This window comes from Macaca mulatta, chromosome 1 (genome assembly GCF_049350105.2).
Source record: "Macaca mulatta isolate MMU2019108-1 chromosome 1, T2T-MMU8v2.0, whole genome shotgun sequence".
In the NCBI taxonomy this organism is placed as follows: Eukaryota; Metazoa; Chordata; class Mammalia; order Primates; family Cercopithecidae; genus Macaca; species Macaca mulatta.
Genome location: NC_133406.1, coordinates 59281011 through 59306801, shown reverse-complemented (window position 1 = coordinate 59306801; position 25791 = coordinate 59281011). Strand labels below are relative to the sequence as shown.

General features: G+C 51.4%; 1 protein-coding gene across 6 annotated transcripts in view; it reads right to left on the bottom strand.

Moving 5' to 3' along the window:
* Positions 1 to 25791, bottom strand: part of NAV1 (neuron navigator 1) — a 280821-nt gene that overhangs the window by 166655 nt on the left and 88375 nt on the right. For 4 of the 6 annotated variants that reach the window (XM_015120319.3, XM_028852000.2, XM_078002577.1 and 1 more), the window contains exons 3-4: positions 22994 to 23097; positions 3585 to 4376 (exon numbers count right to left, since the gene is read on the bottom strand). In XM_015120319.3, coding sequence (XP_014975805.3) covers positions 3585 to 4376; positions 22994 to 23097 — 896 coding nt within the window. The remainder of the gene's footprint in view (positions 1 to 3584; positions 4377 to 22993; positions 23098 to 25791) is intronic. The other 2 variants (XM_078002582.1, XM_078002583.1) reach the window with 1 other exon arrangement.

The following is a 25791-nucleotide window of genomic DNA, read 5'->3' as shown; positions in this document are numbered from 1 at the left end:
GAAATAGGCTTTACATTAGATGATTTTGCTTAACTGTAGGCTGATATAAGTGTTCTGAGCGCATTTAAGGTAGGCTAGGCTGAGCTATGACGTTCGGTACATGAGGTGTATTCAATGCATTTTTGACTTACGATAGTTTCAACTTACAACGGGCTTAATGGGACATAACCCCATGATAAATTGAGGTGCATCTGTATTTTATTGCTTTGTATTAATACAGGCTCTCTTTAAGCCACTTGGGACATTTTCCAGGTCTCATCACCTTAATCTACACCCCCTTCCCATCCCTATGGTGTAAGGATGAGCCATGGGAGGGTCTCTTCCACTCACAAATGAGGAAACTGAGTCCCAGAGGGGGTCACAGAGCTTAGGACTTCTACACAGAGAACTCAGGAATGCAGCCTCCAGCTTAGCCCCCAGACCCAGGCCAAGGGCCTGGTGGCCGTTCTTCTGGAGCCAAATTGCCTGACGTGAGTATCAGGCCAGGGTCCAGAGGCATCTGATTCCTGGAATTAGCCCATTTGCCCTTGGTACTCACCCCTCAGTCTTCCAAGTTTCTAGGGTTCCCCAGTGGGGCCCTAGTTATTTGGCAGCTTCCAAGGTTAGAGAAGGGACAGGGAGCCTGCCTAGACCATCTGGGACCCCGGATGGTTTCTGGGAAGGGGATGATCAGGTTTCAGTGCTTCTCTTTTATTACAGAAAGGCTCTGGCTTGAAGCTGCCTCACTCCCACCCCCTCTCTCCGCCTCAGAAATTGATTCTTGGCAGCCTCTTGGATCTAGGATGGTACTAGGGAGTGAACATAACTGGACACTGAGCCCCACTGAGGTGGGGACAAATGCCCATTGTCTTCAATCACAATCCTGAAACATCAAGGCACCATTCTTCTCCCCAGAGGCCACCCTGCTCTACACTGAGGGCCTGCCTGATACCTGAACACCACCTTCATTGGCTCTGGAAGACGATTCCCTCTGTAGTTCCTCTCCCTCTACCCCTTCCCCAGGCAGTCTGCCCTCCACCCTTCACACAAGGAAAAGCTTAGTTTGGAGGTCACCAGCTCCCCTCTTTTCCTCCCCACCACCGTTTGACACCAGGCTCTGCCTTGCTACAGTCTGAACCAACTCCCCAACCCCAAACTTTGGGTCCTCTCAGCTGGAGACAGGCAGGTTTGGGAGTTTCCACCCTTCTCTCCCCATCCCAGAGAGCTAAGCCCCTCAGCCCTCTGTGGGGTCAACGAGGCAGCTCCGGTAGCCCACGCCCAGTAGACACAGCCTTGGGCAGGTCCCTCTGCCTGCTGACTCTTCCTCTCTCAATCAGGTCTCCCAGGAAGACCTGCGACTTAGGACTCAGGAGATCAATACAGAATCTCCCTTCCACCATGAACTCATAGATGACTTTAAGGCCCTCAATGCTTTTGACTCTGCATTTCCCTAACTGGGAAGTGGAGGTGTTCTCTCCTGACTTCCAAGGTTGCTGAAAGGCTCCTGTGTCAGTGTGCTTTGAGAAATGGCAACTGCTGAGCAGGAATAAGGGACCAAAGCTCAGCTTCTCCTCCTCTCCTGCCCTCCCCCACCTGCTCTCCTCCCCACTCTTGCCCCTCCTCCCACCTCCCTAGCCATCTCAGGGCTGTTTGGTTCCTCTTGAGGAGCAACTAAGAGGGCTTCTGTGGGCAGTCAGCTTCTGGGACAGTGTGATGGCTTCCAGGTCTGGGGAGGACACAGACCAGCTAAGTCAGGCCCAACAAGTAAAGCCTTGACCTTGAAAAGGGTTCTGTGCCTTCTGCTATTCTGTGCCCTGACACTCCCTTGCCCTCCCTGGCCAAGTCCCTCTCTCAGTCTGACACACACACACACACACACACACACACACACACACAGACACACACACGGTCCCTTCCTCTATCACCCTGCTTCCAGTCCCTCAGCAGGGCTCTCTACCACATGGGCCAGTTGCATTTTGTCCATATCCCTCCTTGGTGCCTGCCATGGTGCCTGCCAAAAATTTATTAAATTTTTCCCTTATTGTCTCTCTTGCTCCATTCCCTGGGGTAGGGCCTTTGACAGCCTCAGCCCCACACTGAGGACCGGGTGGCACACTCCCTTTGCAGAGTGAGGCTGCCTGGTCAGCTTCTGCACCCACCCAGCCATCCCCACCTTCAGGAGGGGCTCCCAGGGGAAAAGGCTGCTCTTCTTTTGCCCTTGTCTAGTCTCCTGATTGTCCCTGCAAAGCCCATTTGCGGCCTTCTGCGTGAGGATCGGTTCTCCAAAGGCCCAAATCCTTGCCCCTGTTAGAGGACTCTCATCTTAGCCCACACAGGAGTCGAGGGTCCCTGGGAAGACTGCAGCAGGCCAAATCGGTCTCCTCCAGCTTCGCATTCTCCAGGGCCGCCGGGCGAGCTCTTGGATCTTTCCCACCCGCCCAGCCCGTCACTCGGCCCCGCCCCTTCACACGCGCATGGGCACGCCCCTTCCCAGCCCCCAGCGGGCGGGCAGCCTGCCGGGTACCCAGGAAGCTCGGGTCCCTCGGCGCCGGAGGACCCACATCCCAGCCACCGCAACAAGTCCGCGCAGCCAAAGCATCTCGCCTGGGCTCCAGGCCTCGCCGTCCTTGTTCCGTGGCCCCAACAGGGCCCGTGCCAGTTCCCGAGGCATGGCCGCCTGGCGTCCGGCACATCCCAGATCTATCCTTCTCTGAGGGCAGGGACTCTCCGGGGAGAGAAACAGCAGTTCTGGGGCCCGCTTCGGGTGTTTTTGCATAGACTCTTCAGGCATGGAGAACAATGGAGCAGCTCTGCGTGCTTCCTCCACTCGAGCAAGCTTTGTTCCTCCCTTCCCGCCTGCTCGGCTTCCATTAGCCACAGGGCAAAGGCTTCCCGGTCAAACAGGAGTCTCGGCGCTAAAGCCCCGAGCTTTCCACACGCCCTAAAAGACCTGCGGGTGTAGGGGTTGGGGCCAGAGCTGGGGCTGAGGTATAGGACGTGCGCCCAGATGCGCGCAGCTGGCAGCCCGCCCACCCCCGGCCCTAGACGCTTCTCTTGGCCAGAATCCTCACACCGCGGGGAAATCCGACTCGCGTTCCCACTCGGGATCCACAGAGGAAGTGGAGCCTCAGCTGTGTTCCGGGGCCAACCAGCCCTCACATCTGCTCTCCCACATCTGTTCTCTAGATCCGGGCTCTCGCTGGACGCTCCCCTTGCAATGCGGGATGCTCCCGTCAAGCGCAGGCCACACCACAACGGAGGTTTCCACCAGTCCCAGGTTTTGCTATATTGGGATTCTGGCTCTATTTCTGAGAGCCGGTGACCCCCCCCCTCACCCCCCACCCATTGTCCAGTTCACCTCAGGCAGGCCAGGGTCAAGCCCGGGTCCCGCCTGTAATGTCTTTAAGAAGGTACACTTGAGCCATGCGCATCTGGAGGTTGGCCAGCTCAGCACATCTGGGCGCAATGCCCATCACAGCCTGATCGTGAACAGGAGGGCCCTCCGAGAAGGCGCAAGGGGAGGGGGCTTCTCTTTCCCCACACCTTCCCCAGCAGCTGGTTAGAAGAAAGCCAGGGGCGGGGCGGGGCGGGGCGGCAGGACTTACCCAGCATCTGGCTGAAGAGCAGCTGCTCCAGGTCTCCCAGCACTGTCACCACCAGCTCGGGGTCCACCTTGAGGAAGGCGCGCTCCTCCTGGCCCTTGGCGGAGGGGACGGGCCCAGAGCTCTTTTGCGCCTTGGCCTTGCTGGAGAGCAGCTCGTCGTCGGATTTGCCATCTTCGCTCACGGCAGCCTCAGGCGCCTTGCTGAGCGGCTTGACCTCCGCATAGGGTCCTCGAGGGATCCGGCTCGGCTTTCCCAGGCTGGGCGCAAGTGGAGCCAGGGGGGTCTTGGCGCCGCCCGCCGGGCTGCCCTTGGCCTGGAAGAGCGAGTGCTCCGACTTGGACAGCGTCTTGGACATCAGCGGAGCTTCACGGCCCTTGGACCCCACCTTGCCTAAGCCTTTGGGGGCCTTGGCCATATCGTCGCTCCACTCGGGCTCATAAAGCTGCAGCTTTTTCTCGGAGTCCGTGAGAAAAGAGAGGTTGGTGAGCGACTTCTGCTTGCGCAGGTTGGAGGCTGGCGGCCCACCGGGGACACGGCTGTCCACACTGCCGGACTTGAAGACCTTCAGCTCAGCCGCGCTGGCCTTGGCCATGCCGCCGCCGCCGCCGGGCGCCTTGGCGCGCTTGGGCAGCATGCCTCTGCCGTCCGCCGCCGCCGCCTTCTTGCCGGCGCCCCGCGGCTCGTCCGCGCCCTCGTCGCCGCCGCCGCTGCTCAGCTCCACCTCGGGCTGCACGCTCTTGACGCTGCTGCCCAGCATTCTGCCCGCGAGGAGCGCATGGACGATCCGCGCGTCTGCAGGCACGGGGGGAGGGGGCAGGGGGCGGGAGCGCAGGAGGAGGAGGCGGGGGAGGAGGAGGGGGAGAAAGAGGACGGAAGAAACCGAGGAAGAAGGGGAGAGGAAGGGGGAGGGAGCGAGGGAGGAGGGAGGGAGGCAAGCCGAGGGCGCAGGGGAAAGAAACGCGAGGAAGGAAGCCAGGAAAAAGGAAAGAGCAGGGAAGCCGAGGAGCGAAAGGGCGGGGTCGGAGGAAAAGGGGCGGGGCGGCGGGGAAAATACAAATTAAAATTTAAATATCAGTCAAAGGAAGGATGGAAGCCCCGCGGCTCCTCCGGCGCCCTGCGGTGCTTTGGTGTCCGGATCCCAGCCCGCGGCCTGCCTTCCTGTCAGTCCTGTGGACACCGCACTGCCCGGCAGCGCCCCGGCCGCACTCAGCCAGCCAGCCCGAGTCGAGGCTGCAGGCTGCAGCTCCTAGCAGAGGAAGGAGGGAAGGGGAAGGCGGGGAGCAAACAGGAGGAGGGGAGCGAGTGTGCGCAAGGGGAGGGAGGTGGGGGAGAGAGAGTGTGTCTATTTCTGGCTCGGGAGGGGGAGGTATCTGCGAGCGGAGCTCCAGGGGCGGATGAGTGGGGGGTAGGGGGGAGATAAAGGATCGGGCCAGTTTTTCTCCCAGCTTTCCGCCTAGAGGCGGGGCGGGTTCTTGGATTCTCGGAGGGCACGGGTGACCCCCTGCCGTGTCCGGGATAAAGGTCTGTTGAGGAGGTGTGGAGGTGCCCGTAAAAGAGACAGAGAGAGGGCGGCTCAGAATGCGGGAGAGAGAGTGGACCCGTGGGCCTGGGAGAGAGATCGGGAGAGGGATGGAGGAATGATATCCAGGGTGCTCGTTCCCCTCCCCCAACCCCAAGCCTTCTTTGGTTTCCCCCCAGGAAACTCCCAGTCCCGCCCTACTTCAGTCTCTGAGGCTCAAGATTGCCCTCCTGAGCCCAGGAGGTAGGGGACCGGGGTAGGACACGGGTGGCTTGGAAAGAAGGGGCCTAGGGTTGACTGGGGAGAGGGCTGAGGGCTTTGCAGGGGAAGGAGTAATTCTTGAGATCAGGAGACTGGGTTTCTGTCCCAATTAACCACATGACCTTGTCAAAGTCATTGAACCCCTCTGGTTCTGTTTTCTTTTACAGTGGTTATAATACCAGCTTCACAGGTAGAAGGGCTTTGGAACTGTAAAGGCCTGTGTCAAACCTAGGGAATCATGAAGAGGCTTTGCACTGGGTCCCTTGCCTGCCAGAGTTAAGCAGAGCAGTGGAGTGCCTTTAAAAGATGTTTCCCAAGTCCTTCTTCCTTTCCTCCTAACTGGCCCTGGGGGACAGGGATGGGGTGGAGGGGGAGCAAGAGCCAGATGAAGTAGTCTGCAGTTTACCTAGGACTACCTCAGTAGACAGGACACTGCCTATCCTCGAATGGCCTCCCAAATCACCGCCAGGTTGCCTGAGCAAAAGGCTCTCAGGAGAGGTGAAGGATAGGAGAAAGTGGAGGGGAATTCTCTGAAAGCAAAGCTTGCTCCAGGAGGAGTAGGCCCCAGATGGAGCCAAACTCTAGGGATTATAAAGCCCTAAGAACTTTTTGCCAAAATCTGGTAACCATCAGATTATCTCCCCACCCCAAACCCAACCTCCATCTCTCTGGCTCCTTTCCTCCCTTTCTCCTAGAATCTGAAGAACTCTGTGTGTGAGTCGCATGGTTTACGCACTCTCCTAACACTAATCATCACCTCCTGCTTGGTGTGAAATGTATTTGTGTCTCTGTCTGTCTCCCCCACCAGCGCAGGATCTCTCCGGGTGTAGAACTGTGTCACTCAGCACCTTGCATGGAGCAGGTGTTGCAACTCTGTTGGTTAAATGGATTTGGAGGCCTGAGCACTGTAGGGTTCTGGTGGTATCCCAGGAATACCAGATTGAGATGCCATAAAATCTGCCATGACAGAGATCATAGCAGAAAGGATAAGTGGCACTGAGAATATAGAGTTCTCAAGCAGAGAAGTGTTTGGTAAGAAGCATGGACTCTTGGCTGTCTTGGAGACACAGAAAAAAAGATGGCAATTCTGTCCTCGAGGAACTCTGAACTCTTGTATTTCCTGTCTGGCAGGGAACACAAGGTAGACAATACAAGACTTGGGAAAATAATAATCCTGTCCCTGTGAAAAAAGCAATGTCACACACATCAACACATTCATCTCAGGTAGACAGACATAGATGTATATATTCCAGTTACAAGAATAACAAGAGGAGTAGAGGACAGGAGTTAGTACAAAGGTTTACAAGAGGATTCTGTACCATCTGCAATGCACAATGCAGACTGGCTTCAGAGGCTTATGTCTAGCATTAGAAAACTTAGGGGTGGAACCAGGGTTCGTGGTTCCAGATAGGAAATGACAAGCAGTGAAGAACTGGTTAAAGGGACGTGAGTGGTATCATGCCAGAACTTGGCCAAGGCACAGAGAGTGCCCAAAGGATGAGGCCAATCATGGGACTTTCTTTTCTGGGCACACACGAAGTACCCATGCTGATGTCCAAACATGAGGTCCCAGCTCAAGCAAGGGATCAGGCCCCACCTTTGGTGCCAAATCTTTGAGTAAGCATGACCATATCCTTCCTACCCCATCCTTCAGGGTATTTGTAACGCGGTTACAAGCCATCACTTCTACAGTCCTCATCCTTACTCACTGGTCATTCTCTAATTTACACAAGATGCCCCTAACTCAATCACAGGAGAACCACACCTTTCCTAAAAATCGCAATTTGAGAATCTGACACCACCTATTCTCTGACTTGCAAGATTACAGTTGTTCTTACTTGTTGTCTCTATATCCTCTTTCTGCATGTAAATTCATCTTCTCCTTAGCAGACAAAAGGAAATTCACTGGCTACCATCTTGGCTGAGAAAGCTTATTTTTACTGTGTATATTTTCAAAGTTACACATTCTACCCAGTGTATTGTGCTGTGAGCAAAACCTGGTGCCCTCTCCCCTGGTTTAATTTGGTCCCTCATCTCTGACACCCATGTCTGTAGGTTAGTGCCTCTCAAATTCTTTAGAATTGGTACGAAACACTATTTCACTTGTTGCTCTGTCCACTTGCATTTCCTTGTCACCTTATGCCTCCTCCCCAGGGCCGGATCTCCCTTCCTCCCTTCCCCCCTTCCCCCCTTCCCCCCCTCCTCCCTCCCCCCTCCCTCCCTCCCTCCCTCCCTCCCTCCCTCCCTCCTTCCTTCCTTCCTTCCTTCCTTCCTTCCTTCCTTCCTTCCTTCCTTCCTTCCTTCCTTCCTTCCTGGTTATCTTGCTCTCTCATTTGATTTGGTGTTTTGGCCTGGTCCCTTCCCCCGTCTTTATTCCTCTTTGTTACTCTGTACCTTGTCTCATGCTCTCATGGGATATCCTATTCCCCAAATCCCAAGTCCTTTCACTTCCTTCAAGAAACAGCTCCTGAAATTCTGCCTCTTTTGAGAAGAGAAAAAAGTGTTGTCAATAAGAGAAGCCTCCTCCCTACCATCTAAACCTAGTGCTTCACACTGTCCTGCATGAAATGTCACCTGACAGTTTATAAAATGGAAGATGCCTTCTATGCATATCTCACGGATTAATTCAGTGCCAATCCCCTTGAGTGCCAGTCTCTGTGCACGGTCATTCTTTAAAGGGTCTTGCTGTGGCCAGGTGGTGGTCCCTTTAAATGGCCATCTTGGCATCCAGGAAGTTTCTGACACTCCCTAATGTGACTTCTCCCTCTATCTGGCTCTTTTTTGATTCTTTTCACATCCCGTGAGTTTCCCACTATCCTCTACTGCAGTGGGAGCGCTCTGCTGCCGTGGCAACAGCCATTCCAGCATCAGTCGATAAAACCAATATGTGCAGAATGTTTCCTCGAGTGATTCCTAAAAAGAGAAGGAATTGCCCTGTCACATTATCTCCAAACCCAGCCCTGAGCCTCTACCACTCAGTCATTTACCTCTTCTGTAGAATGACAGGCTTCAAATTGTCCTCTGAAGAGAGATCCTACCATCAATGATCAATGAAGAGGCTATGTGATGAGGGAGAGGCCTGGCTGGGCAGGCAGTGGGTGCTGGTGATGTCAGTAACCAAGTTTCTAAAGGGGAGGTGGAGAAAGAGGCTGGTTTGGAATCATTAAAGTCCCCAATCCCCAGTGCCCCAAAGACCAGCTCATCACCCCACTCCTCTCTTTCCAAAGGCATTGGTAGTTTCTGGAATGGCGATAGGATGAGTGATTTGACCACATCTGTTGACAGATAACTTAAAGCAATTTGAAGAATGAAGATGTAGGCATACAGCCAAAGAGACGCATGCTGTGTGATTTCACATTCTCACACCCCTGTGATTAGAAACGGATGTAACCCGGGTGTCTGTGGGGGGTCTGGGGAATCTGTCAGTTGGGACTGTGTTAGGAGAACTGGGGATCAGGGAGAGCCAGAGACAGGAGAGGGTGGGAAGGTGGCCAGGCTGTCCCTAGCTCATTGACCTTGAAAGGTGACCTTGGGGCCTGCTGTGGTGGCTCATGCCTGTAATCCTAGCACTTTGGAAGGCTGAGGCGGGTGGATCATTTGAGGTCAGGAGTTCAAGACTAGCCTGGCCAACATGGTGAAACCCTGTTCCTATTAAAAATACAAAAATTAGCTGGGCAGTAGTGGCACGCACCTGTAATTCCAGCTACTTGGGAGGAGAATCGCTTGAGCCTGGGAGGCGGAGGTTGTGGTGAGCTGAGATTGCACTACTGTGCCACAGAGTGAGACCCTGTCTCAAAAAAAAAGAAAAAAGAAAAAAGAGAAAGAGGGAAGGGAAGGGAAGGGAGGGAGGGAGAGAGAGAGAGAGAGAGAGAAAGAGAGAGAGAAAGAAAGAGAGAAAGAAAGAAAAAAAGAAAGAAAGAAAAAGAAAGACAGGAAGGAAGGAAGGAAGGAAAGAAAGAAAGAAAGAAAGAAAGAAAGAAAGAAAGAAAGAAAGAAAGAAAGAAAGAAAGAAAGAAAGAAAGAAAGAGAGCAGGGAGGGAGGAAAGAAGGAAGGGAAGGAAGGGCAGAAAGAAAGAAAGGAAGGAAGGAAAGAAAGAAGGGAAGAAAGAAAGAGAGGGGGAGGGAAGGAAGGGAAGAAAGAAAGAAAAAGAAAGGAAGGAAGGAAGGAAAGAAGGAAGGAAGAGAGAAAGGTGATCTTGGGAGAAGGGGAGATCTGAGGGAGGGAGAAGGGGGCACATGAGCCCATACTTGGCTTCCTCCAGGATTATGGGCAGAGCAGGGGAATTTTTTCTTGATTTCTCGGACCACAGTCAGGGTCTGGAGAGCAAGGGCTAGGAACCCAGCCACATGGCTCTTCAAGCCTAGCCCACTCACTCTGGACCAGCATAGAGCTGTCACTGCCCAACTGAGTGACAAGCATTTTCCATACGTTTTCTCTGCTTAGACGCCTACCATGAGGTCTCCTCATCACCTCCCTAGCAGATGCCAACACCCCTGCCTTTGTGGAAAGCCTTCTAGCCATTGCTCCCCATTTCTTTTTGTCCTTTTCTCCACCATGTCATTCCCTCATGTCATTCCAGCTAATCAGCAGGGACTTTTTGAGCACCCAAAACGTGGGACTTCTTGAGTAACCCAAAACTTTACTCCCAGTGAGATGGGAGCCTCGGTAGGCCGGGAGCAGAGAGTGACATGACCTGGCTTCCCTCTTGAAAAGGTCACTTTGGCTGCTGTGTGAGGAGCAAATTGCTGGGCTCAAGGGCAGAAGCAGTTGCAACCACCCAAGCCAGGCTAGGGCTGCCGAAATAGCTGACGGCTAAGCACTGTCTTGTCTGCATCTGGATGACCAGCTCCTGACTACTCGTGCCGTGCTCAGTGCCAGCTACGACAGGTGCTGGAGGATACCACAGAGAACAAACAGACCAAAATTCCTGTCCTCGTGAATTTATATTCTAATGGATAAGAAAGACAATAAATTAGAGAGAGATGTTAGTTACTAAAAAGTGCTAAGAAGAAAAAAGCAGGAAAGGGAATATGAATTATCCAGGAGCAGGGGTGAATGTTCCATATGGTGGCCCAAAAAAGCCTGCACTGAGAAGGTGAACATTTGAGTAAAGATCTCAAGGAAAAGGGGGAGCAATTTGGGAGCCAATGGATATCTGGGAGAAAAGATTTCCAGGCAGAGGGAACAGCCCACCAGGATCAAAGGCCCTGAGGGTGAGTGTGCCTGGTTTTCTTTTCATTTCTTTTCTTTTTTCTTTTTCTTTTTTGAGACAGGGTCTCACTCTCACCTTGTCACCCAGGCTGGAGTGCAGTGGTGCAATCACAGCTCACTGCAGCCTTGACCTCCTGGGCTATAGGTGTGCACCACCATGCCTGGCTAATCTGGCTAATTTTTTTTTTTTTTTTTTTTAGAGGCAGGGTCTCAGTATGTTGCCTGGGCTGCTCTCAAACTCCTGGGCTCAACTGATCCTCTGGCCTCAGCCTCCCATAGTATTGAGATTACAGGTGTGAGCCACCGCATCTGGCCGTGTCTGCTGTTTTCAAAGGAAAGCAAGGAGATCAGCATGGCTGGAAAGAAAGGAGGGGAGAGGACAGTGGCAGGGGATGTGGTCAGAGAGGTAATGTGAGGCCTGTGCAGAGAGGGCCTTTTAGGTCATTACAAGGGCTTGGCCTTTTATTCCCAGTGAGATGGGAGCCTTGGCAGGATGGGAGCAGAGAGTGACGTGACCTGGCTTCCCTCTTGAAAAGGCCACTTTGGCTGCTGTGTGGGGAGCAAATTGCTGGGCTCAAGGGCAGAAGCAGTTGCAGTCACCCAAGTGAGAGATGATGGTGGCTTGGAAATGATTGGTGACTGTGGTGGCAGTGAGAAGTGGTCAGGCTCTGGATATATTTTGAAGCTGTTAGAATTTGCTATTGGCCAAATGTAGGTGTATGGGAAAGAAAGGAACCAAGCATGTCCCCCCAAGGATTTAGGCCTGGACAACTCTAAGATTGGAGTTGCCATCAAGATGGGAAGGCTTCAGGAGGATCTGGTTTTGGAGGTAGAATCAGAGTCCTCTCTTCTCCCTGGCCCCTCTTGAGGCCAAATCCACCTCCTCTAAGCTGCCTTCCCTGACTCTCCCCACGCAGTTCACTGCAGCCACTTTAATCGTTTCCTAATGTTCAGGGCTGTCATTCATCATTCACCCATTGGTGTTTTCCAAGGATCCATCTCCAGTTGAATTTTTTCTCAAAACCCATCCCAGCTCTGTGCACACAGTGGGCTCTCAAAAATATTCGGTGAATGGCGATTGATTCAATGAATGAATGCGTGACTCAGAACAGATGTGTAGGGAACTGTAAACAGCAGTGACCTCTTAATACCCCGTGGCAAGTCACAGTGCAGCTGGTGTGTGGAATGGAAGCCAAGCTTCTGGGATGGTGGCCCAGCAGCATCTTTTCTCCCTTCCCTGAAGCCCTGGGCCAGAGTGAGGCCAGTGGACCCTTGCCTTGCTCCTTTGAAGGAAGCTCCAGTTCTTCAGAGGAATGACCTTGGGGCATTCAGGGATGAGACCCTCTTCTGCCCCTAAATCTCTGCTTTGCCCAGAGGCATGGGGAGAGTTTCACCACACCTCTGCGAGGCAGGGGGAAAAGTGGGCAACGTATCCTCACAGCCCAGGCAGTAATCCCAGCTGGGACTTCAGGCCCATCCCCCTCTCCCCCTTGCTGAAAAAAAAGGAGACACTAGATACAGTGGTCCAATATGGCTGCTCTGGGTGGCTCACACCTCCAGGGCCTCATCCAGGAAGCCTTCCTAGATTGGTCCATTAGCCCAGCCACTGCCTTTGCTTCGCCAGAGCATTGGTAGTTGAGACATTTCTGTGGACACTGCAGGTCCCCGGCTCACCGTCTCTGGCCCCAGAAGACTCCCTGAGCTCAGTGTGGTTGGGGATTTTTCCTCTGGGCTACAGATTAGGTGTGTGGGCTCCAGAGAGAGATTTATTGTCTTCCTGTCTATTGGGGAAAACGAGGCAGAGAAATCTAGAGGCTGGGAGTGGAGCCAGAGGTCATGGGCCTCAGTCTGCCCTCTGGCTCAACTGGCTCGGGGGAGCTTCCAGAAGGGTGGAAATGCCGAGAAATTCTAAGCTACAACTCACATTCCTTGGAGCTCACAGCTGCCTGGACACAAATTCCTATGCCAACAGGGCATGGGTAGAGCAGGGATGAGCCTGCCTGTCGTGTGAAAGGACCAGGGCAGAAATGAGGTCCCTTAGAAGGAAAACAAGTCACCTCTAGTCACACAAGTAAACAAGACCAGAGCCTGAAGCCCATGTCCCCAGCTGGAGGCTGGGACTCCCCAGGCTGGGACGGGGATGGGGCACAGGCCCTCCTTTCAGAGGCAGGGCTTGGGGCTATGTAGCCCTGGAGAGAGTGGAAACTGGTTGAAGGCTCCTGAGAGGGCCTGTTTCAGACCTGGGAGGGAAGGTTAGGAGCTGGAATCCAAAAAACTGGTCCCTCCTTCAGTCAAGGGTTTCTCAGCTAGAAAGTCAGGGGCTAGGGAGGTCTGACTCAGGGCTGGGCTGTTGTTTCTCCCAAGTGTTCCGGCCCCCAGGCTAGAACACGGGACTTGTATTTCTCGTGACTGGTTTCTCAGCAGAGGAGCCCTGGCAGTGCACAATAAGGCATGGGGTTTCTCCTTCCTGTCCTTGGGGAGTGGGGTCCAGATCTCCAAGCATTGAGACCTCCCTTCTTTTAAAGCCAGAACTCCATGATCTCCTGCAGAGAAACATATCTCTGACCTGATGACCTAAATGGCCTCCCAGGGAAGGACAGTCTCCCGGCCTCTGCTATCTGGCTGCCTTAGAGGCCAGTGCTGGCCAACACGCAGTACTCAAGCCCTTCCCCACTCTGGCTTCACCTGCTGGTAAACTTGCCCTCTAATGCTTTCCTCTAAATGCCCCTGGTCCAGGTCTGACCCCACCCCTGCACCTTTGCTTTGCTCTGCCCTTTTCCTGAATGCCTTCTGTTATATGAATTCAAATCCAATTCTCCCTTCAAGGCCCAGCTTCAGAGCCACCTCCTCCAGGAGGCCTTCTCAGACTACCCCATCGCACACTGCTCTGCCTTTCCTACCCACTGATTATAGTCAGGGGCCGTGTACCCACATTCTGCCTACTTATATCCTAGGGAGATATCCTCTCCTGCCAGCGGAATTGTAAGTGCCCTACATAGGTTAGTTAGTTAGTAAGGGCTCACTGATGCTTGCTGAACTGAAGGACAGGAGATCTTACAGTTACTAAGCACCTCCTATTGCCAGGGACCTTCTTAGACATGTAATGTTCATCATTTCATAAAAGCCTTTGAAGCAGGGGCTATCATTATCTTCATTTTACAGAGAAATACACTTGCCCAAGACCACACAGCAGGCTGCTGGTGAAATCAGAAATTGAATAAAGGTCTGTGTGTGTTCCACATCTTCCCATAACTTCATGCTATTACCATGCAGCTATTTCTAGAGACTTGCTTAATATAATAACTGCATGTGATTCCAAGACATATAGAACCCAACAGCAGGAAAGTCTTGGATCCTGGCAGAGAAAGGGGGACTGGGCATTAGACGGGGGAGTGAAGAATGGGAAGGAGGGCCCTGACTCTCCTGCCTGTCCTGCTGAGGAGCTCCTGTAACCCAGACACCTGTTGCACCTGAAGTCTGCATGGGTCTAGGACTGCAGTCACATTAAGACTGCCCCACAGAATCCTGGGAGTGAGAATGTGGCAGAGGAGAATCTTTCGGACAGAGCCAGTGGTCTGTAGCAACACCAGTTGCTTCATAGCTCAACCCCATGACCTATGTCCTGGGGTCTTGGTCACTTTCAGTGGACCTGACAGTCCCAACAGGTCAGGATCTTCTGAGGACTTCCCTAATCTCAAGTCTTGGGGGTTCTGGGTTGTCTTCTTGATTTGCTATGTGACCTTAAGAGAATATATACAGTTGGTCATCTAAGAAATTGGGTGGGGGTAGGAGCTAGAGAATCTCTGCTCCCTCTGCTCAGGGGCTTCTAGTAGGGAAGGGCAAAAGAACACCTAATCTAGGGTATTCTGTCTGAAACTGTACTCATTTAAAATCAGATCCCTGTGCTCTTCAGGCTAATAAAGAGCCCAGGATAAGAAGTCCAGATGTTTCCCATATGTGCTTTGCCTGTATGTTGCCATGGCAACTGTCCCATACACACCACTGGGGTGGATATTGCACACTGGGCCCCAGCAGAGCTCTGCACCACCCAGGTACATCGCCCTTAGACCATGACCCACCCAGATCCGTTGTCATGGCAACTGCAGGCCTGGGAGGGAGAACTCCAGGCAGGCAAAGGAAGGAGAGGATAGGGTGTGTGCCTGTGGCTGTGCCCATGTGTTGGATGGGGACGAGCAAACTCCTCGTATCAGCATGTGTCCTTTGGGATGGGCAAATCTAGAGTTGAACTTGACCTGTCCATGAAGAATTGGATGTTTTAAGGTCATTAAATCATAACACTAAGAGGGACCTTGGAGATAATCTTATTCTGCAGTAAATCCTCTTAATTCACTGTTGGCCACACAAACCCAAAAATCTGATGAGGAAAAGCACAAGGCCCAAACCTGTGGTGACTTTGTCAACAGTGATGACATCACTACCCTAGAACAGAATTTCTTAATCTATGTTCACAGACTGGATTCCGGGGGTTCACAGTACCAGCCATCAAACATAAGCCAAATACTGTGAATATGTCCATTTATCTGGGGGGATATATTGTAATATCAGCTAAATTCTTAAAGAGGTTCTTGACTCTAAAAAAGTAAAGACAACTGCAAAAGTAATGAGAAGCTTTTACCCATCTGAGTGTGAACCAGCTGGGACAGATGGTTTAAAGAAACCTGGCCTTCTTACTACCCTAGAGAGAAAGATATTCCCATTTTGTGGCTGCGCTCATTTTCTGTGCTGGCACCTCTGTGCTTTATTAGAGTTTTGTTAGGTTTTTGAATAAGGCATTAAACCTAACAGAGGAATGCCGTGGACTCATATTTCAATGAATTTTAATAGAATAATCACTGGCAATTACTTGGAATATGAAAATTGCTCTGCAAATGTTAAGAGTATTCGTTGGTGTGATGGGTGGGAGTTCCAATGCCATGATGAGAACGTTGCCTTTCACAGGGCCTGATGTCATCACGAGGGGCTTGCCACCTCTGTGCTCCCTCCTGCCTGCATGCAACCTCAGATTCTTCAGCAGGAAGGATGCAGTGAGCTCATGAGGTCAGCTCTTGCCCCCGGACTGTGCCGGTGTTTATACGAACCTCAGGCTGCTCTCCTTCCACTTCCACTGGGGCTGAGCTCTCCTCCTGCCAGGAAGTTCTCTTATTTATCTGACCTCAGTCATTCATACCTCAGGACACTCTCATTTCCTTCTCCTGGAAGGATTTTCTTGAGAGAAGGGACAACTGAGCATTTCTCTGCTCTCCCCTCCTCCCTGGGCTCATCTGGTCTGGCGTGGATGGCCCCACACTTGCTGACCCTTCATAAGTTCTGACCTTTAATTATCTTCTGCTCCCTCTGAAGCCTGGGACTCCCACCACCCAGGAAGGCAGGTTTTTTATTCCTTCCGCCCTTTTCAAGGATGAACATTGTGGCTGGGGTAATTCTCAGCATTTAATCTCTCTGGCTATTGTGTCTGTGTCACCTCACTCTCTTCAACTGCCTCTCCCTGGAGCTCCTTCTGTGTAAGCCTGCCCGCAGTCTTATAGTGGGGAGGGAAGTCTCTCACCAGGGGACCCTAATCCTCTTACAAAGGAGTTTGGGGGGCATGGGATGGTGTGTTCCAGTTTCTGCCCATTCAGTGGTGCTGCAGGGAGACTTCAGCCTTGGCCGAGACTGGCGTGGAGCCAGCACTTCTTGAGATAAAGCCCCCTCTGCAGGCTCTCTGTCTGCCCTGGGCCTTCCCAGGGAGACCACAGTTCAGAGTTATAAGGAGGGCTGGCCAATCTGCCCAGGCATGGGGCAAAGACCTGAGGGGCCAGATCTTCAGAGCTGCGCTTGAGGTGAGGCTTACCTGGACTGGCCAGAGAAGTAGGGAGCAGCAGCGGTGGAAGTTTAGCAATTAGTTCCGCCTCCCATAGCTGAAATTTGTAACTGCTCCACAGCTCCCTGGATAACAACCTCTGAATTGTATGGAGCAGTCTGATCTGGAGAGATTCCTGTCAACCCGGCCACCTCTCCTTAAGTGTCCTTTTTCCCAGAACCTTTCCATGGCTCGTAGACACATGGAGAACTAAACAAGTGGTTGGGATTTTCTAGGAGGAGCTGAAGCAGATCACTGCAGGTTGGAGAGTTGAATCTCTAAAAATCTGCTAAGAGGCTGCCAAGTCCAGGACAGACAGGTATTGGCTATAGGGGGTAATTCTCTAGGAAAACCACAGGGGAAAGTTTATCACCTTCCTCATCTATTCAAGCACTCAGGGCGAAGGGGGGCGGCCCACAGACTGCTGTTGCTTGTCGTCCCAGGAGTGTCATGAGGCCAAAGCTCTGCTCCTGCTCTTTAGGGTGGGAGACATATTCCAGAGCTGGGGCTTCTCCAGGGCCACCGTGTAGATCATGTACAGCTGCACAGGTTGTACAATGCACAGCTCTAGGCTACATCATAAAGGGCCCACAAGTGCAGAAGTCTTTGCCTATTTTGTCCACAAATGTATTCCAAGCTTCTAGAATAGCACCTGGAATATAGTAAGTGCTTTATAAGAAATTGGCAAATGGGCCGGGCGCGGTGGCTCACACCTGTAATCCCAGCACTTTGGGAGGCCGAGGCGGGCGGATCATGAGGTCAGGAGATCGAGACCATCCTGGCTAACACGGTGAAACCCCGTCTCTACTAAAAATAAAAATTAAAAAAAATTATCCGGGCATGGTGGCGGGGAGCCTGTAGTCCCAGCTACCCAGGAGGGTTAGGTAGGAGAATGGCATCAACCCAGGAGGCGGAGCTTGCAGTGAGCTGAAACTGTGCCACTGCATTCCAGCTTGGGCGATAGAGTGAGACTCCGTCTCAAAAAAAAAAAAAAATAGCGAATGGATATGAATTTCCTCTGGAGTTGGGCAATGCAGAGGTCCTGGTTTTCTTGGTGCAGCAAGAAACAGCGATGCTGGGTCTTGCCAAGATTTCTTGATTTCTGGAACCACAATCAGGATCTGGAGAGCAAGGGATTTGTACTGTATGTGGAGCACTCATAGTTGCAAAAACCACGTAGAATCACTCACACACCTTTTAGAGTGGGAGGGCCTGAGTCCAAGGTAGCCGTGGGGAAAAGAGGATCGAAGCTGACCAGCTTCTGCTATTCTTGCCACTCCACTGAAAAGGCTAACATTGGGTCAAATCCACTGCCTTGGGATAAATCCCCTTCCCAGCCAAATATTATCTTGAAAAGTCCATCTCCTCCCCCACCCCGTACTCCTCTAAAGATATAGCATCCAGACCCCTGCAGTTTCTATTTCAAACCCCTCCAGCAGGTACCTTGGATGACCTCACTTCTCTGGCCTCTTCCTTCATGGCCCCTCCCAGAGCCAGGCTGGTGATCCCACTGCCTCTCCTGGCCTCCCTGGGAGAACTCCGAGACTTGAGTCATCTTCCCCTCCAGTGAGGTCATGGAACGTATGGTTAAGAGCATGACCTCTGAAGACCAGCTGCATGGGTTCAAATCCTGGCTAGACCACCTTGGGCAAGCCACTTAACCTGTCTGTCCCAGTTTCCTCATCTGCAAAGTGAGTGTGGTAATAATATCATTTGCCTCAATAACAAATAACACCAAACACATACTGAGCAGTTCTTATGTACCAGCCATTCTCCTAAGCGCTTTACCAATATCCATGCATTTAATCCTCAAAAAATCCTATGAGGAAAGCACTGTTATCATCCTTGATTACAATCAAGGACACGGGGGCACAGAGTGACTAAATAAGTTCCCCAAGGCTGCACAGCTAACAAGTGAGGAAGCTGTGATGCAAGGCAAGTAGGGAGTTAGATTCCAAACCTCATGCAGTTGTTAGAAGGATTAAAGGTGCTTATGACAATGCCTGCTTCACAGTAAGCCCCGGTAAGTGTCGGCTGCTGCTACTAGAGCTGTTATGACCTCCCGTCCCAGTTCTTGGAAGCCTACCAGGTCCTAGATTGCTGCTTTGTTTATCCAACAGGGTCTCCAGAGACCCTCGCACTCCCGAGCCACTTCTGCCCCACAACAGCACCAACCTGCTGAAACTCTGAGAACACAGCTAATATCATCTGCCCCTGAACTCCTGAACTTGTTCTACTTTCTAGTCAATTGTCTGCATGTCTTCTCTCCACGGATGGCTGGGACATAAGGCTCATCTTGGCCTGGAGGTCCCCAGAGGGCAAAGAACACAGCGGTGTGAACTCAGCATGAAATGACATAGGTTTGGAGTGACAGGGATGCCAGTGGCAGCTTGGGACCTGCTCAGATTGAGGGAGATGTGAGCAGGGACTGTGGCTTACTGATCCCATTTCCTTCCTCATTGCTTGGCAGAGGCTAAGGGAGACTGAGTTGAACTTGGACGGTGTGTGACTGAGTGAGTACAGGGCACATGTACAAACATTGGTGGGCGGCAGATGGGAAGGCAGGGAGTAAGAGAAGAGTGTGGCCTTTTGACAAGCCTGGGATGGAATCCTGGCACAGCCTCCTAGCTGGATGTCCTCAGACAGGTTTTATATAACCTCTCTGAGCCTGACTTTCCTATTCATAACACAGAGTAATAATAACACCTTCAAAGGATTGTATAAGGTATTCACAAAGACTTTACATAAAGCACTTGGCACTATGCCCTGCACATAGTAGGGTGTTCAACAAATGATAGTCATTATTACGATTTAGTTCTTTTTAGTTTCTAAAGAGTCAGAAAGCAGTGGTCCTGGTTTAGTTCACCTGCTAACTTCCTATGCAGTCCTGAGCAAGTCACTTTTCTTCTCTGAGTCTCTTCTCTCCCCCATCGAAAATGAGGCCAAATTTGCGAGATCTATGAAGTTTGTCAGAGCTTTGACTTCCTGTGTTCTTTGATGCAAGTCATTTGTAGTCCAGGAATACTTGGATTTAGCTTGAAACCCCCAGAACAAACTCCTCTCCCAAAGAGTAGTTACCATTCCTTGCTCCTGCCCCGGGCATGCTAGCTTTGCAAGTTTCCTTAGAATGAAGACTCTATCCCTGCTCTATTTAAAATCCACAAGGCATGAAAAACTTCACTGTGGCTTAAAGATGGAGCCAACTCAACAAGGGAGAAGAAAGAGGAAGAAAAGCAAAACAGCCCTAGTATGAAGCCAAACTCCACACTGCCCCACCCATTCTCTCTATATATCAACCCTCGTGTGAGAAAGAGGCAGGGAGGAGGCTCTGGTTTGTTCCCGATGACACATGCTATGATGAGAAAAAGATCCCTTCATTGTGGGTCCACTTAGTGCTCATTCAAACACGCCACAAAGTGGAAGTCATTAAGGAATCTGCATAAGCCTTGGGGCGACCTTTCCCAGTCCTCCTGCACACAGCCTCACACACGTGGGCACGCAGTAATGTCAGCCTTGGCTTCTCTTGGCTGTCCAAATTAAGATCTGATGGTGGTCTGTGCACTACCCGGTGCTCACTGCGCCCAAAGGGAGAGTGAGCAGATGGGACCCGTGCTGGGCTATCACCAACAGACCCAGATGGGCCACGGAGGGTCGGGGCACGTGTGCAAACATCGGTGGGCTGGGCATTTCCACACTTGCCCTAGGGCAGAGGCAGAAGGAGCAGCTGCTGGTGGATGGCCTTCAGGACATATGAAGAACATCCCCAATGCCCCAGGTTGGAGGCAAGTCATCGTGGGATTCTCCTCCTGCTATATAAATACTAGAAAGCCTTGTTTGGACTCTATGCCCAGAGTCCAGGCAGATTAAATAAGAAAGTGGTACAAGGCTGAGAAAGCTCTTTGGCATTCTCCTACTCCCCTCAGAGACTCTGCACTCACCCCCCAAACCCATTCAGTGAACTTGGAGGCCAGAGAGGAACATATTGGGAAAGGAGCAGAGAAAGACTGGTTGGTCTTTCTCAGCTGGTAGAGAAGAAATGGGCTCATAGATGATAAATTTTAGAGCTCTGCAACCATTTACATTGAATTCCTTACTCATTCATTCAAATCATTCCTTCACCAAAATGCTGACCACCAGGCACTGTGCTAGGTGATGCGGGGGCAAGATGAGTTCATGTTCAGGAAGGGAAGATACATGAGCATCAAAAAAAGCCCCCAAACCCCCAGCCATCTACAAATTGATATGGAAATAACATGATCAATAACTGTGAAATAACTATCCTGGATTCTGTGAATTATATAAATATTTGATGGAGTACTCTCCAAAGCACCCAATTCTCCTTCTATAAAATGGGATAATAAGCTCAGTGCCTTCCTCATGCCATGGGGCCTAGCGAGGGAGGCAGGACGGACTGGCTGCCTTGTCAACTCCTATAGGGGCAGGTCACTGGGCCCAGCTTCTGGGATCCCAACAGAATCTCTAGATAAGTCTCACTGGAGTGAATCCCTGGGCTGTGAACGTCTTGAAGGCAGGTCAAAGTCTTATTTGTCTTTTACCCCAGTGTCAAGCACAGTGTTCAGCACAAGGTAAACACTCACTGATGGTTTGTAGATTGAATGAAGGAATACATGAATGAATGAGACATGTCATGCCCCAAGTGACTTTGGGAGTGAGAGGGCAAGGCATAAAATGAAACCCTTCAGTTGCCTCCTCTCTTCCTCTCTTCTCTGTTTTCTTCAAGCTCAGAAGAGCACAGCCTCTTCCACAAGGCAGGCAAATCCCAAATCTCTCTCCCCATCCAACCCATCAAAGAGCTCGGCGTATCCTCGGCAGAGATGGGTCACCATGACAACTAGCTAGCACCAGAGCAGAGGCAGTGCTGTGAACCCTGCTCCCCTTCCCTAGGAGCCTTGGAGAAAACCAGTGTTTCTCACTTTTCTGGTAAAGCCCTCCTCCAAAGGTTCCCCGGCATTCTGTCCCCCTAGAGGAACCCAACCATGATCTAGCAGACAATTTCACATCTAACCAGTGAGGGTGGTCTTCCAGCTGACAAGCCTGGGGGATTCCTAATGCTAGTCTGAAGCAGACATTAAAAGTAAAAGTCCTCTCATCAACTCATCAGATAATAATCATGAACGAGCGCTGGGTTAGGTGCATGGAGATCATTAGGCTCTAACAATGTGGCATCCACATGAGGAAGCCATTACGCTAACAAAACTGCAAATGTAAAAATAGAGCTCCACATAGTTTCCTGGTTACCACATTCTAATTCTGATGACTTTTCAGTGCCAGAGAAATTTGGTTTCTTTTTGTCCCTTGCCATGCCCTGGTTCTCCTGCATGTATACTTATTGTGGGAGGAGATGGCTTGTTTTGCAAATGTCCAATCCTTAACCCATAACCCTTCTCCACAAGGCTTGTCATGGAAGAATGAGTGCTGCTGCTGTTTCTAGGGTTGCAGTGGCTCCAAGATCGCTGCTATAGACCAGGCCTAGGAAGGGCTCAAAAGGTCCCGGCTCCCAGGCCAAGAAGGGAAATCCGGTCACCTGCCCAGCAGGGCACAGAGAATACAGAAGCAGTATACCATCCTGTTCAATGATCTCAGGGTCGGGCTGTGTTCTAAGCCCCAGTTTTGCCCCACTGGAGCAGGGCACTGAGACAAAGCTGGGAGACAAACCCTCTGGACAATCTCAGGTTTGTGAAAAGGAAATTCATTACTTTATTGAGGCAAGTTTCCCTTTGTCTGGGAAATAAAGGATTGACCTGGTTCCCTGCAGTGTGCAGCCTCGTGTACCCCTGGTGTGAATCACAGCCATCCTCTAGACACTTTTTTAATGTTGTAAGAAAATCAACACACGTTCCTAAGTGCTGCTGAGTTTTGAATCTGACCCACTTAGGACCTGACCAATGGTACCTAAGACACTCACTCATCCATGCATCATTCATTTATTCAGAGACACTGAGCACCTGAGGATGCACCCGGGACCCTCAGTCCCTCTGCCCTTATGGAATATTGCTGTATTTGAGATTTAGGGATCTTCCTGGTGAATCTCACATTCCCGAGGCTCAGGTGATATGTCATGACTACAGGATGACATGGGGAAGGGGACATGTGTGGGAGTGGCCTGTTAAAAGTGGTTCTGGGAGGGGAAGCATTGTCAGGCAGCAAGCCAAATGGCTCTGGCCTGCCTCCCTAATTCCAGCACCTTCATTTTTCAACCTGGGCACCACTCAGAACCTGGCTTTCACTCCCAGCTTGTTACTTTTGTGTCACGACTTCTCACATGACACACACATGCAGTGACTCCCACAGCCTGGGCATCATAAACATGGCACGCCCTGGCCACTTCCCTATGCTGCCCCTGAAGGGCTCCTGGGTTTGATGGAACAATCCTGGGTTGAGTCAAGCATGACAAAAACTCAAAGTGCAATTCATAGGTTGATGTCTCCTTGTCAAGAGATGGACTCATCCAGCCTAGGTCACTTCTTCTTCCACGTGGGTAGTCCTAGCGCAGTGGCCTCCCAACCCTAGGAGGAAGTCTCCCCCAGAGCACTTACCCATGCAGGAGAAGCTCTCCTCAGTCTCATGGAGGGGCTCAGTGTAGCCATCAAGGGCCCAGCTGCCCTGGGAGAGGGGGCCAGGTTTCTGGTCAGTTTGCAACCTGTGGGACCAAGAAAAGGTAATCACTCATGGTAGAGGTTTCCTGGTCTCTAAGCCCCTCCATGGGGCTAAGAAAACCCTCTTAGAACTTGGTTCTTCTTCTCTGATAGTGCCCTGCACCACTCAGGGCCAGTCCCTCCCTGATGGGTATGTGCACACCCCTGCCCTCCAGCAGGCAGCAGGCCTTCTGCGCAAAGCTGCGCCAGACAGGGAGCCCCAGAGGACACTGGGATGCCCGATGCTTGTCACCCCTTGCCGTTCTACAATCTATCCATTTCCCAGGAACGTTATCACTTATAGGGCAGAGGGATACCCTAGCAACTCCAGGCCTTGGCTCCTTTGGCTTGCCATGATCCTTGCCCTCAGGATGAGCAGTATGTACAGCCCTGCACATACACACAGGGAAGAGCTCCCTCTGAAGCTGAAGTCACTGATTCCTGGCAGCACAGGGGGCACACAGGCTTTGGGCTTGCTCGTAGTCCAGGCAGCTGGTAGGTCAGGAAAGAAGGAGGAGTAGGCTCAGCTGCAATCACAGTGACTCCTGGGAGGACAAGTCTCTTGCTGGGCCCGTTGTGGTAGCAGGAAGGAAGGGTGAGGTCTCTGGGCACCAGCTCCCAAGTGCACACAGACCTCTGAGCACAACCTCAACCGTACAGTTGCTCCCAGGAACAAAGGCTGTGGGAGCTTTCATTATAGGCAATTACCCTAGGCTCTGGGAGCTGGCCCGCCCACCCATCCGCCCGCTGTCTCCAGTTAAATGGAGCCTTTGGCAGCTTGGCAGGAGGGGGAGGGGAGGGCTGTGCAGGCAGGAGGGGAAATTGAAGGGCTGGGCCATGGAATCCTGAGAGTCTCCAGTGCCACTGAGATTGTCTTTCTCTCTCTCCAGTTTTCACTTTTTTCAGTGCCTAGATGGCCAGGACTCTGGGCTCAATTTTGCCATTAACTCACTGTGTAACCTGGAGTAGATCTCTTCTCCTCTCTGGGTCTGGCTTCCATCATGGGGTGAAAAGATGCCCCCCCAAGGCTGGGATCAGTTTTACAGTCTAGAGTTGTGAGGTGTTTGCTCTTCTGCTCAGCTTTTTCTAAGCTATTTAAAGCGTGCTGAGCTCTTTTGCATCTCAGGTCCCTCAGGTGAATGCTGGGTGTAAGGCAGGGTGGGGTGTCCTTAGAGAAAGCAGGAAGCCTCATCCTGGTCCCTGGGGGTGTTTGGTATGATGGGGACAATCACCATGTACTACTGTCTCTCTGTCTTTTTTTTTTTTTTTTTTTTTTGACACAGGGTCTCACTGTGTCACTCAGGCTGGAGTGCAGTGGTGTGATCAAGGCTCACTACAGCCTTGATTCCCTGAGCTTAAGTGATCCTCTCACCTCAGCCTCCCAAGTAGCTGGGACTACAGGCTCAAGCCACCACGCCCAGCTGATTTTCATATTTTTTGTAGAGATGGGGTTTTGCCATGTCGCCCAGGCTGATCTCGAACTCTTGAGCTCAGGATCTGCCCACCTCAGCCTCCCAAAGTGCTGGAATTACAGGTGTGAGCCACTGCACCGGGCTCTTACTGTCAATTAAATGTCTGTCCAAGTACATGAGTGCCAAGGGGATAAAGAAAGACTGGGGTTGGTTGGTTTCTTGGAAGAGATTAGAATGGACCTGGGATTTTGAAGCAGAGGATGCAACATATTGGTGAGAAAGTAACAGAACATTCTACTGGGGAGAGGGAATTTTATATAAAGTGTCAACTGTTTCATTGATTAACATCATATATGTAAAGAGCTAAGCACAGTGTCTGGGCCAGAGCAGGTATGCAATAACCAGTGGTAAAAATAGGAATAGGCAGCCAGGCGCAGTGGCTCATTTCTGTAATCCCAGTACTTGAGGTGGGGGTGCTGAGGCGGGCACATCACTTGAGGTCAGGAGTTCGAGACCAGCCTGGCAAACACGGTGAAACCCCACCTCTACTAAAAATACAAAAATTAGCCGGGCTTGGTGGTGCATGCCTGTAATCTCAGCTACTCCGGAGGCTGAGGCAGGAGAATCGCTTGAACCAGGGAGATGGAGGTTGCAGTGAGCCGAGATCGTGCCACTGCACTCCAGCCTGGGTGACAGAGTGAGACTCAATTTCAAAAAAAAAAGAAAAAAGAAAAATAGGAATAGGCCAGGGTGGTGGCTCACAACTGTTAATCCCAGAGCTGTGGAAGGCCAAGGCAGGGGGATCATTTGAGCCCAAAAGTTTGAGATTACAGTGAGCTATGATTGTGCCATTGCACTCCAGCCTGGAGGGCAGAGCAAGACTGTCTCCAATAAATAAATTAAAAACTCAAAATTAAAAAAGGAGTAGTTACAGTCATGATTATTGCTGCCATTAATATGATGCAAGAGCGGGTGAGGTTGCATCAGTCATATGGGCCAGAAACTCCAATAGCAGAAACATTGAGGACGGCAGCCTTTATCTCTAATCTCAGTCAGCTCTGTATTTTTATCCACATCTTCCTCTACCTCTCTAAACACAGCCAGGTCTCCATGTCCACCCTCACTTCTCAACCTGAATGGACAGCACTGTGTATTCTAGAAGTCAGGCAGAGGTGGAATCAGAGAGAAGAAAATTGCAGTAGTGACACCAGTAACCCTACGCTTCTTATACCATTAACCATACTTCCAATTGAAGTCTGAGCCAAGGCCCACCCAATGCAGGAAGAA